The sequence below is a fragment of the Bradysia coprophila genome, chromosome X (assembly GCF_014529535.1).
Source record: "Bradysia coprophila strain Holo2 chromosome X, BU_Bcop_v1, whole genome shotgun sequence".
NCBI lineage: Eukaryota > Metazoa > Arthropoda > Insecta > Diptera > Sciaridae > Bradysia > Bradysia coprophila.
Window position 1 is genome coordinate 5,319,316 of NC_050737.1, and position 13,837 is coordinate 5,333,152.

Here is a 13,837-nt window from a genome sequence, read left to right on the forward strand (position 1 = left end):
CGTTGAGCTCTGGTTAGAAGTCTCTATTAAGTAAAATGTGTGAAGTAAACAAATGAAGTAAAAGATTTGCATAAAAAACGTTTCGCCATACGTTTGCCGTTCTATGATTAAACGAATACGATCCTAGATCCTCCACAGTGTTAAGACGTAATAGTGAGATAAATAAAGAATCTACTTCTTGATTTGTTCGAAGTATCTTCCACAAATGAATAGTGAATTGGGATCTTATGTACTCTGCCTTAATGTGTAGGCATTCTGTAAGTTGGATTTATATTGTCTCAGATGAAAGCTACAGTTATGTGTGAAACTTCAAAGTGTCAAAATAAATTTTTTAGACAGAGTTGCATAATCTACTGTTACTTCCCAAGTTTTTACATTCTGTTATTCTGTTATAAGACAACGTTAGGTCATTACTTCGTTTTTGTCAATTTGTTTAAATCAATTTTCTTAATCGTTGTTTTAGAGGACATTAAAGCTAAGTTAAGGTTTTTCAAATTTGGCTAAACAGGTCAAATGACATGGTTTAAATTTGATTAACAGCAAAATTAAAAAGAAAAAGAAATTAAATTTGTTAACGCTAAAAAAGTAGCGCCAAACAATGTTGCACATAAAACTGCAGCGCAAACAAAAGGTAGAATCAATTCCTTTCAGAAACTTTTTTCTATTGAAAAAGTTCCGTCTACTCCAATATCTATTGCCACCACACTTTTTTTACCAAAATTGATAAACTTTTTGTTTTGCAAGGTGCAGTCTTATACGACTGTATACAGTCTACACCTTGGTGTTGGTGTCTTATTTAGGCTACAAGTCTTTGACATGTTGACTTCATAAGGGGCTCATGGTTGTTGTAGGTGCGTTGTACGGCTGAGTTATACCAAAATGTCATAAATAAATGTAACTAGCTGACCACTCTGTCATAGCCTCTTAGGTCGCGAGTAGTGGTTACCCCGTCTACTCGATCTCAGTTTTCCAATGAATCCAAGTTAACCCATACGCCTACTATATAGACAAATCCATGTTTTCGACTAATCTCAGCTCACCCTCTGCGTACGCATGGACTGACGTCCCTGACATATCAATTTATTCCTATTATATAGTAAATAAATAACAAATAATTCTGATTCTACTTATATTTATTTTTCATTTTGTAAATAAATTACGCACTAACAAAGTGCCGTTCACCGTTCAACAATTGAGCGAGGTGTAGCGTAATTCTTACGAGGTATAATGTTGAAAACCATGTTTAGGAAGAAGATTTACAAAAAAAAAAAAAAAAACGAACACTCAACTCTGTATTAATAAATAAATTTTCAGATAACCATTCAATGCCATCGACGAATAACTTCCTATTTTATTTTGAACGAACATCATTATTGTAAATTATTCACTGTTTAACCTAATTAATTTTATTTTAATTCATATTTTTTTCCCTTTTTCTTCTTCAAATAAATTCCATGATTACGATGATTAAAATAAATAAAAATTGGTTAATTGCAGATTGAATCGTTTGAAAGTATAATCCAAAAAACCGAGTCTCGAAGTGCATTTTAGTAATTCAAATGAAATCAACGTTAAGCAGCGCTAAGATAAGAAAGGAAGCCTCGCTTGTGATTTAAATAATTGTGATTTAATGTAGTTGAACCAATATCTCGTCTCAATAAAGAGATTAAACAAAAAAGAACGTAATAGTGAATAAAACATTTTCGAGCAATTTGAACGAATTCTTAAGTGCGTAACATCGACAAAAAGAGAATATAAAATAACAATAGCGTTTACAGTGTGATTTGAGAAGAGAATAAACAATCTAAAAAGACGATAAATTCAATTTAAAATAAAAAAAAAAAACAATTTGAATTGTAAAAATGGATTCATTCAACTCGCCATGGCCATCTCCACCGCGGGGGATTGATGGACTCTCGAACGATGGCCTTCAAATGGATATGGTGACTGACTTACAAGAAACATTCGAACCACAAACCAGAGCTCGATCCAATACCTGGCCGCTACCACGACCTGATAACTTTGTCGAACCAACCGATGACTCGGGTAGTACAAAATGCAGTAACCAACAGCTGGCAACATGTAAGTTACTCACCATTTAAATATCGTTTACATGCTTTCGGGTCAAAAATCGTTTTTTCTTAAATCGAATTTAATGAACTTTCGATGGCCTAACATGTGAAATCTATTACAAAACATGTTTATGACCACGGATTAGTCTGGGATCAACAAGAATCACACGAGAACTCGACTTTATCCCTTGTGTTGTATATGACGATTTAGAACGGTTATCTAAAAGACAAAAATAATAGTAGGTTACATTGGATGCTGCGAAAGTAATTCATTACATGAGATAACAAGTTTGTGATTTTGCTTTTATTGCAAAATTGTTACCTCATGTGATGAAATTCGTGGCAGCATCCAATGTGTTCTGGTTTACTACATGCCTCATACGAAAGTTGATTTCAACATAGGAAAATGAAACAAATTCAACGAAAATAGTCCACATGTAATGAATAATTTTCAGAAGAAGCAAATTGCTATGTAATGGTCAATTTTCGCATAGGGCAGGAAGTAACTGTTTTTGCATAAACCATCTCTGAAAATTACTTTTTTCTTCTCTGATCATCAGAATGTGTTCATCAACTACAGAAAAAAACTACGATCAGAGCCAAATGAAGATAAAACAAAAGTTCGACCCGACTGTCTTTAAAATTCCAAAAAACTCATGAATCTAGTTCTTTATCTGTTATCAACCAGAATATGTAATCCATAATTAACCCACAAAATAAAAGAAATTGTGTCGGTTTCCATATATCTAAAATTAAGTTGTTCAATTTCGGGTTAATGATTGTCCCCAACTCGATGAGAGTAATAATTATCTTATTGTTTCAAGAAATTTTAACTGTGAACTTTGCACTGTAAATATGAATCACGTTAGTGATTCCAGTGGTATTGTGAGAATTATTTTATTATTCAACATTTTAAGATTTCGTGCTTTTGTTGTAGGAAGAAGCAATGTGCAACTGAAACTAGAACGAATTTTATTTGAGAATGAACTTTTGCGTTTTTATAATTGTATATACTGAAATTTGACTAAGTGAGCCTGTGCAATTTTCAAAGCGGAATACTTTTTTTTAGGTTATTTCAAACTTATCTAAATTTCATGAAAATTCTTTTAAGAATTGGCTCTAATCATAGATATAATGTTTATTATCCAAATGTTGAAAAATTACTGAAATTGAGTGGTTACATCATGCATGACAAACTTCACAGATTGCTCTAGCTCACACATTTTCTGATATGATTTTTCAATCGTTTTGCACGTGTCTATTTTTCAAGGATCTTTCGCCAAATCTTTAAATTCTGATCAAAACAGAAGGGACTAGGGCTTTTTTTAGGAATTTTAATTCGGAGAAATTTGAAAATTCCGAAAAATTCTGAATTGTTTTCGTTCATTTTCGGAATTTTCATATTAAGAAATCTCAAAAATAGGTCCTGAGAACAAGAGAGTATATTTAGACATTTGACCATTAATTTGACTGTTCACGCGTTAAACAAATAGTGACTTAAACAAAGAGCTTGCGCGAAAGAAAATATCCGCCGTGTCATAACAGTCGATAAGCTTTCTTCCATTAACCGCAAATGTCTGACCACAAATTCTTTCAGCCGGTGTGCAAGCAGTTACATCGCCCGGTGTCAATTCACAAAAAAAGAACTCATCACGTCGTAATGCGTGGGGAAATTTATCGTATGCAGATTTGATTACACAAGCAATCAGTTCGGCAGTGGATAGCAGATTGACATTAAGTCAAATATACGAATGGATGGTACAAAATGTACCGTATTTTAAAGACAAGGGAGATTCAAACAGCAGTGCTGGATGGAAGGTAAGTTTTTTTTCTCTATCTCTCTCTATTTCTCTTTTTATATGATTGTATATTGAATGAACACGCAGTTAATTCTATGTCATTTACTTAATGATATATATATGAGATGGACTCTTAATTATTTAAATTTAAATATTAATTGCGCCTAATAAAAATTCAATTTCAATTTAAATAGTTCGCTTTAGGTATGAGAATTTCAATTATATTTTACACTTGTAACATAACCACTCCATTATTATTAATGTTATTATTATTATTATTTAACATACATTCGCTCCACATTATATATTATAAGTGAATCACATAATATACAACATCTGATATAGATATATTTATAGTAGTGAGTATAAGTGCGACTTGGCAAATTAACCTCATTTCCTTGAGTTGTGATTATTTATATTGGGCCACTTAGTACAACAGAAAAAAAAATTGTTCCATTGAAAATTTTAATAGATAGAAATGAGATTACTTCTTCAAAAAATTTATTTATTGAATTTTATCGGTAGGTACCTTCCATATTGTGATAATAAGAAGAAATATAAATTTTTCTCGGATTTTTTTTTTCGTCTTTCTTCTAAATACTGAGTTGAAGTAAGAGATCAACTGCATTATAATAGCCTTTTTGCATGCTAGCATAAAGGGAAAAAATGGTTTATATTGTATGCAAGCAGCAAAAATATCGTACACACAATCCCATTTCCAAACGGAATAAATGTGCGACGCTTTCCTCTACATGTAGTAGATCTTGTACTTGATTCTCTGATACCACAATAAAGCGATTCTTTTTTTCTTCTTTTTCTTTTCATTTTTTTTTTAAATCTTGCCAACTTAAGCGTACTCGATTGTACATTTATGTATGATTTATACGCCTCTTTCTAATCTGTGAAACCAGTTTATCATATCGTTGTGGTGTTAGTTGTATTATAGTTGTTTTTAAATATATACCTTGTACTTTATACGCTTTTATTAAATGATTTTTTTGTGAAAAAGAACATGAAAAGAGGAAAAAATGTAGTTGCTTGGTACTTGTATCGCGGCTTTCTTTCTTTATTTGGGACCGAGTTGTTACGTAAGATGACTAGTTTTTGTTTCAAATCTGGTATTGAAATACTTTTAGACGTATACGTATATAGTCGTTCGGTTCGATCACATTTAGATAAGGCAACCTTATACGGACAATTAATATTTAAAGCGGCATTCCCTTAGGGTTAATTATATGGCGAAGACACGCCGGAATACATTCATTTTTATTAAATGTCCTTTTGACATTGAAAAAAGAACAAAAATGCCACTAAGTAATATTAATTTGTGTCGATCAGTTTGCATAGCTAGAGCGCTTTAGATGGTGTCTGAATATTGCGTCATCGCAATAACTGCTCCGACTTGTATTGCAATTGGTAATATTGATTTGGAATAGATTTTCTTCCATTCGAAAACTACATTTAATGTGTGCAAATCGAACTAATCAGCAAATTAATCATTAAATCATAGTCTAAGACGTATCGGTGTCACTCGTACTTCAAAACGATTTAGCGTTACGAACGGCAAAGTCTAGACATGATGTGGCCTTGACATGTAAGTGGATTAGTAAATGTCTGAGCAAAATTTTTATTAATAATTTTCACATAGATTTGCTGAGAGATTTGCATAATAATTATTTTTTATGCAATTCAGAGGCGGAAATGAGCTATTTCTTGCCTCTTTTAAATACCGTATTGCGATAGTTTGTTGCATTGAAAAAATGAAAGCAAAAAAATGATTTATTTTTTCTCAATTCAGTGACGAAAAGTAAGAATTGTGTCGCCTTTACTGAGGAAAACGTTGTATGCAATTCGGTGGAAGATGACAATTACATATCTTGTGCAAAGCGAAGCATTCATCACTCTGTAGCAAAAATACATATTTCTTCAGCTCAAAGCCTTTCACTCTTGCTGTCCAGAGAGTTGATGAGAGATGGCGTTCCGCAACGCCATCTCCTATCATGTCACTGATGCATTCATATAAATTACAAATGAGTGAAGAAGGGATTTGTGTTTTGTTCAGAAGTACATTGCATATACCGTTGTGATGTCGGCTTCATCTCAGATTGACAATGCCATAAAATGTCTTTCTAAGGAATTCTTGTTACTTAAATAACTACTTCTCCAACATTATGATTCCCATTGTAAGAAATTATGAACGCACAAAACGCCGTGTGCTTCTTTGCTCTCGATATAATTAGTGTTGCTACCAATATGTGCGAGGATAATTTTTCTATGTCCATGTGAGCGCTCAAAATCCACTTTAATGATACAGTTCGAGATGTGTAACCTTCAACTAATAATTGAATTATTAGGTATTTTTACACCCATAACAATTAGAGATCATAATTATAATTTTTCACTCGGAAGCACAGTTATAGAATAATTGACAAACCTCCGTATAAGCACGTCCGCAATTCAACGAAGTTATAAATTTTTTTATTTTTGTACCGTGTTATATAATTTACTCATTCGATAGACCCGTTTCCCTTCTGGATTGAATTAATATTGAATTTAACATGGTGTGATCTAGGAACTATACCTTTGTATCGGCTTGGAGCCGTTTTCTGGTTCCTTTACATACGAGAAAAGAACGTTTTTGAGACAAGTATATGTTGCTGACAACCTCGCTGACAACAAAGAATAAAACGATTGTTCCTGGACTGCGTGATTTTATATACCGAAATCCATGTAAAATGAAACTAAGTAAAAGATTTGGCGTCAATGTCATAAAAAATGTGTTACATCAAAGGAAGTTGCAGACACGATTATTGCTTGCTGTCTGTAAGCGGTTTAAACGATCTATCTCTGAAATCTCTTAAATTCTTCTACAATAAGTCTTTTTTTTTCATTGCCTTTCATCTCCGTTTAGACTGTTCAATGTTCCCTTTCGAATACTCTCAGCGGTAAAAGATCGACAATAAGACACATCAAACAGCAATTATTTTTGGACGTACATACGTCAATAAAGCAACAAGTTTTGCACCATTTGCGAGACAATTTGATCTTTAAAGCACATTGAGGTCTATTAAACCTAATATTGAAGTCTTTTGGTTAATTTAATGCAAACTGATATGCACCATGATTGATAGTCAATTATTTTCAACATGTCGCAATCATTTTCTCATCTGTAACAACTGTGCAACTGAAAGCGTCATAGAAGAGCATCCCATACTATATGATGGAGAGTATATTAAATATAATTCTAATTTATTTATTCGAATTCAAATTTATGCACCATGTCGTTCGACGCGTACGTATATACATACATATATGTCATCGCGTACATTTTATTGAACATATCGAATAATAATTTACAATTCAAAAAGATAAAAAAAAATGTCCGACAAATTGAACGAAAATTTAATATTTAATTTGGTCGTGTGGATTTTTTGATAGGTTTTGATGACATTAGAAGCATGCAAGTCAAGGTTACGGGTTTTTCCACTTTTTTTTTCTAATTCTCACTACAGCACGTGATGAAGAATTTCTGGGATTTCTTTGCTTCATTTCATGAACTGTGAAGTGAAGCAAAGAAATCCCAGAAATTCGTCATTGCAGTTTTTTACTTGTATCTTATCGGCGAGTATGTTCCATCTTTCGTACAGATATTCCAAATTATTTCCTCAAAAGACGGACACAGTAAAAACATTTCAATGGTCTGAATGAAACTGGCGAAAGATCTGGCGCCTAACTTTCACGGATTGTCAAGATATAAGGTTGTTATAGGTTACAAGCGTTAATTGTTGCACGTTTCGTTTTTACAATATTTATTAGACAGGTTACTTCCTAACGTACCGCGGCACCAATACTGTTTAAGGACAATATTGTCTTCGTCGTTCATTCAAATCAATAAATTGCACATAACACACACTCGCTTCTCTCAATTCATAATTTTACAATTAAACCAGTAAAGCCAAAAAAACTGATTGAGTTGTAATTGGACCATTTCTTCCCCAGCATTTTGTTGGCAATTTTCGCATGAAATAGATTTCGATCCGAGAGTTACTTGCATAAAATTGTATTCAATCAATTTTTTTTTGTAAAGGAGATTTCAATCGTTTTATAAAGTCCGACACATTTTAACATCTAAGTCAATGTGAAAGTATTGCATTGACACAGTTTTACCGATTCATAATACTAAAAACCGAACCAATAACATAAAATCACTAATAAAACGGCATAAGCATCAGATTTTGAATGGAAACTCCTTGTGCAGATGGTAAAAAGTAAATGTTATGCATGAAAATATCCTATATCAGTCATATATCAATCTCAGTTTGACTTATTGCTTTTCGAAACCGGATATTGAATCAAATATAAAATATATAAAATTTGATATATACACGAGAGATGCACAAACGAACGAGAGAAAAAAAAAACTTATAAGAATCAAGTCCAAATGTCACCTTTACCATTTGTCTTCTGATGTATGTATTACCATTGAGAGTATAGAAATGGTTTATTATTTTATTTTTTTCAATATATTTTTTTGCTCGGATTATTATTAAGTTGGCATGTATTTTATATTACGTAAAGTAAATATATGTGTACTTGCCTATACATGGCGTCCTTATGTTAAATAACAGTATTGGTTTAGAAAGCATTGCCATTCTTATATGTAATACATGGTGATATTTAGGTATGAGATGTTCCGGTGAAATGTTGTCTCTTGATGATCGGCTTCGAATAGTTAATTAAAATCTGAGTTACGATCATAGCCACTGTTAAGTTTGTAATGCCAGTCAGAGATGGTGCATACTGCTTCCAGACTTGTTTATGCTTTCAGTGATTTTTATCAGTGCTTTTATCTTTAATATCTTCATCTCCATTATTCTTGCCTGATTTTACGCAAATCTTGTTTTATCATTTTTCGATACGACCCAAGTACTTCTAGAATTTCTGTCCTACTTTTGGTGACTCTGTGTACTAGTGATTAGCTGATTGTATTTTAGAATATTCTCTATTGATGACATACACGAAAGTAACGTTTACAAAGACCGAAAATCGTACTTTTCATCGACGATGTCGTTTTCACCCTGTACTCCCTGTAAAGTCGTTTTATTTCACTGGCTTAATTTTTTTTACTCTTGTATGGTTGCATCCTTCGACTTCAACTCTACTTGTTAAAATAAAACCTACTATTACACATCTCCCCAGTGGTGCAGAAGACTTTCTCAAAACGTTTGAATAAAATTGCAAAAAATTGACCGAATAATTGACAATTTTCCTTATGTCAAGACTTATTGGATACAAATGAAAAGTCACGTTTACGTGTGATCATTGACCTCGGCTTCTCATCAGATCAACAAATTTCAAACTATTACTCGATTTATCGACTTTTCTTCCCTAGTTACGTAAACATCTGTTCCTACCAATTTAAATGATTTATCTTTGTCTAAGATTTCTGTTGTAAATAACAAATTACGTCAGGCCTTCATCATCACATTACAGATTTAATAATCTGTATTCAAATCGAATCAAAAATTCATATCAAACTTGATCATCGATCTACATTTTCAAACGCGGAAATTTCCTTGACAACAGAAGTTTTCCGATTAGCAAATCCCATTTATTTCGCCTCTACACCAGATACGTTATCAAACAACGAGCTCTCGACTTAAAGAAATTTTACTTTTCCACATTGAGGCACATCTTTCGACAGAAAAAAATGCATTGCATTGCCGACACTACATTGAAAAGCCACAGCTCATTTCAAATACAAATACACGGCGACGTCGAGTATTTCTGCTGCGTAGTTGAATCGATTTGTAAATTATGTCTGTTTTGCATCTGTATCGGTATTTAAAACTTATTTTCGCTTCATACATTAAATATATATATTGTGACGCTGATAGTATACTTGACTGAATACTTACCTCGATACTGACTTGAAAGAATAATTTGAATGAAAAACGGAGAGCTAGAACGTCTGAACTAATGGATAATTCATTTGTACAGAACGAAAATTAATCTCACTCTATGCTGATCGGTTTGGAAAATTTTTAATTTCACACAAATTCAGCATTTGTGGAACATATTGCACAATGGGCTTTAATCGATAAATATTCTGAATGAACCTATGTGAGGTATTCATTGAGAATGTCTCGTAATTTGTAGCTCGTTTCACCAGCCAATAGTTTCACACTACTTTCCCACATAAAAAATTCCACTTTCGTATCAAAGATGTTATTCTACTGCTATTCCTCACCGTTTCCCTGATTTCTCTCAGTTTGTATGCTATTTCAAATAGCAAATGAGAGATCTCAGAGAAACCAATATGGGATTTTTTGCGTGTGCAAAACAGTAACTTTACGCATTTACTACAGAACATGAAATACTCTACAGTCTACAACCTTATGGTTTGAAAAAAAAAATACATGAAGATCTATTACGCGATTACACCACTGTAGCAGATGTTTAAATATCAATTTCTAACAACAGTCAGCAACTGTATTGTGGCTAATGAAATCTTATATTGGAAATGATTACGTTAAAACTAATAAAGTAAAAGAATTGGTTTCATTATGTTATACTTGAATCAATGGAAGTAAGAGATTTGATAGTTACACTTGTGATATGCTCGTTGTCTGAGAGTCTATGAAAAAGATGCTATCATCATCTCAAATCTCTCATATTTTAAGATCGTTTCGTTCACTTCTGACTGATGGATTTCAGTTACCTTCAATTTGAACCTTCAATTAATCGATAATTCAAAAAACAAAAACAAAAATTAATCGAAATTGACAATGAATCTTTCTGAAATTCGTTATTGGGATAACCGTTACTATTTATTTTGAATATTTTTATTTTTAACAAAATTTTCTAATTTAGTCAATATCAGTTTTTTTTGTCGTCATCAGCTGTACAAATCTTTCGAGCTACATATCAGACTTGTACTAATAAAAAACTGAAAGAGAAAAAAATTAATAACAAAACCCACTTGCGTATACAGAACTGTTTACAAAATGTGTTCTGTTGTTAGTGTCTGCTACCTGAAATAAGTTCAGTAACCAAGTTTGTGACATGTACAATGAACGTAGTCTGAGAAAAATTCTTTTAAACAAAAATTGTAACAAAGATAGTTTTCCGGCTTCGTTTGGTTGTTTGGTTATCAGCGACTAACGATAAAATTCAGTTAGGCTTCAGATTCAAACGAATCTAATTTCTAACAAAGATTACTTTCAGGCTTCGTTCGGTTTCCACTTTCAAATGAATAAACTCACTCAGTCTGTTAACCAATAATGAATTCCTTGTACACTTAAATTCCATTTCTATTTAGACGCATATAAATTTAAAGACAAAAAAAAATATTCCGAGCATATACATTTGTCTACATTACTCTATTCAAATTTAGACCCATCCAATCAACCCACTCCTCATCATCTGACACTGTTAAATTATGCAGAACAATTTACTTTATTTGTTGTTTCAAATATACAAAAAAAAAATCGCAAAAAATTGTATGTTCTGTGTAACTGAGAGTCAAAAAAAAAAAATCAAGCATCAAATACCATATACACATACCACTCATTCAATCACACAAATTGAAAAGACCGAGTGAAAGAACAAAATAAAAAAAAATCATATCTCCTCTTCGAAATAACCGCGATGAAGAGACACGATGCTTAAAATGCGAATTTGTCAGAGGCAACACAGAAAAAAAATTGTATTCCACACATATCCTATATATGATGGCATATGTTATGTACACAACTTTTTTTTCTCCATTCGGATATCATTTGAAAAGTCTGTACCTCTCTGTGTGTGAGAATTTTTACAATAAAAGTCACATATCAAACGAACCTAAAATAATGTGGAATGGAAGAGATATCTAAATCAACATAGCCTGGAAAACTCTCCCTTATTACACATGCCAATTCGAATATATTGTCTAGCTGTGGGCGAAATTATTCATTTTATTTTGCAGAAAATCAAAACGGTTGGAATAAAATCAAAATGGTCATAATTCAAATATATATTACATGAAAGTGGTACGCTCATATTGTGTATAATATGTTTGATTGGCAAATAACATTAATATTTAATAGATTGAGTTTGCCATGTATGCCGATTCATGTATCTCACCCAAGGTGGATATATAGAATACCTGCGGCGATCGGTAGTACACTGCTAAATGCTAGGAAGTCAACGAACGAAGAATGACTTTTTTAATTTAACTATTTCGGGGAGATTTTTTATTGGTTTAGATTTCAATTATTGTGCTTTGTATTGTCACGTTTGCCAGTGAATATGTTCATTTACGATTGCCCATCAAAATGCGGATATTATTTACATCATTTGATTGAAAACAATTCGTTGAATTCATATATGTACACTTCCCAAAGCCAGAAATAAAATCAGATTGCCGGTCCTGAAATCAGAATTTATTTTTCAGATCTCATTTGCATCACGATGCAATTTTCATCCAGTTATAGTTATTAATGCAACCGGGTGATAAATGCTTTTTTTGGCACTGCTGTGTGTGTATATAATGAGTCCGCATGCACAAAATGGACCTTTATGACATCGAGTGCAAAGTACTTTATTTGGCTCTAGATGCGTTATTATGACACGAGGCCACAGACATCTAAAGTTTGCAAATTTTGCATATTATGATGCTGAGTGGCATAAATTACTATTTCTAAATAAAGCCAACGAAATTTTTACTTTTCGTCACTGAGTTAAGAAAAAAATATTTCGGTCAATGGACCATTACGATTGACTTTTTGTAGCAATGCTACGATTTCCCCGGTGAAAAATCAGATTTTTTTGTAAGAAACACCTTTCAATGGTTCATGAATTTGGTCAATAAAATTTATTAAAAAATCAAATATTTCGTGAAAAGCAGCAGCATAGTTGCAAGGGTTATGCAGTTAAACGTTCCCATTGAACACGTTTGATTTACACGTTCCCAACGATAATGCATCTAAAAAAAAATTGTCGCACTACGATTTCAAAGTAACTGAAGATTTTTGCGTATTCGAATATTGTCACATTATTATTTTTTGTGTGGAACGCAATAAAATTCTCGTTCGTCACTTTATTTGTCTTCATTTAAAAATTCAAATTTTTCGACAAGAATTACCGAATGAAAACAATGTTTTACTGTTGAAAAATGCAAACACCTTCGAAGAATTTATTACGTCTGCGTCATTGCGGTTGAATAATATTTAGTTTTCTCACTATTAACTATAACATAGTATAAACGATTGACCTACCTCAATGTGAAGTTCGTAATAAAACAACACGTTCCACTTATAAGTACGCGGAGAATTTTTAACACTTTTTTTATCGTCCGGTTTACATTATTACATACTTAATATCATACACACATTACATTGTAATAATTCCAAAAGGTTCAACAGTTTTTTTTTTCTTCTTTTTCTTTACTATTACATTATAATGCACATAAAAACATTAAACTTGTGTGGTTTTTAGTTCAATTTTATGCTATATAAATGCAGCGACGACGTTATATGATATGATTCTGTATTGAAACTCATAAAACCTTTAATGCAACAGCTTCGACAAACAAAACAAACCGACAGCAAAATGCTGCACAATGCAAAGCTATAAAATTTGTTTTTCATTTCACTTTCGTTTACATAGTTCGTTTTAATTGAGTGTAAACAAACAAACAATCCGAGTATACCATGAGGTGTGTGTGGTGTTCATGTTGAACTTGACTCTTGAAAATGAAGTGATGTGCAGTGCAATGTGTTCTACTCACATAGCTTGCAGGAATTTTGCAATGGCACAAAGGAAATGTCTATGGTGGAGTATTAATGATTTAACTCTCACTTCTATGTTCTAATTGTCGCCGGAAAAAGAGAGTGTTACTGGTCTTCTTAATGAATGTTACATACTAATGAAAGTATTGTCCGTAATATGTTTCGGAAATGGGTCGTTTCAAACGGTTTATTA

The 13,837-nt window shown here is 32.4% G+C and overlaps 1 protein-coding gene across 1 annotated transcript in view; it reads left to right on the forward strand.

Annotated features, from left to right (window-relative positions):
* The window catches only part of LOC119085087 (forkhead box protein O), a 104,941-nt gene that overhangs the window by 6,994 nt on the left and 84,110 nt on the right, over positions 1 to 13,837 (forward strand). The window contains exons 2-3 of the mRNA XM_037195333.1: positions 1,498 to 2,082; positions 3,670 to 3,890. Coding sequence (XP_037051228.1) covers positions 1,863 to 2,082; positions 3,670 to 3,890 — 441 coding nt within the window. The 5' untranslated portion in view covers positions 1,498 to 1,862. The remainder of the gene's footprint in view (positions 1 to 1,497; positions 2,083 to 3,669; positions 3,891 to 13,837) is intronic.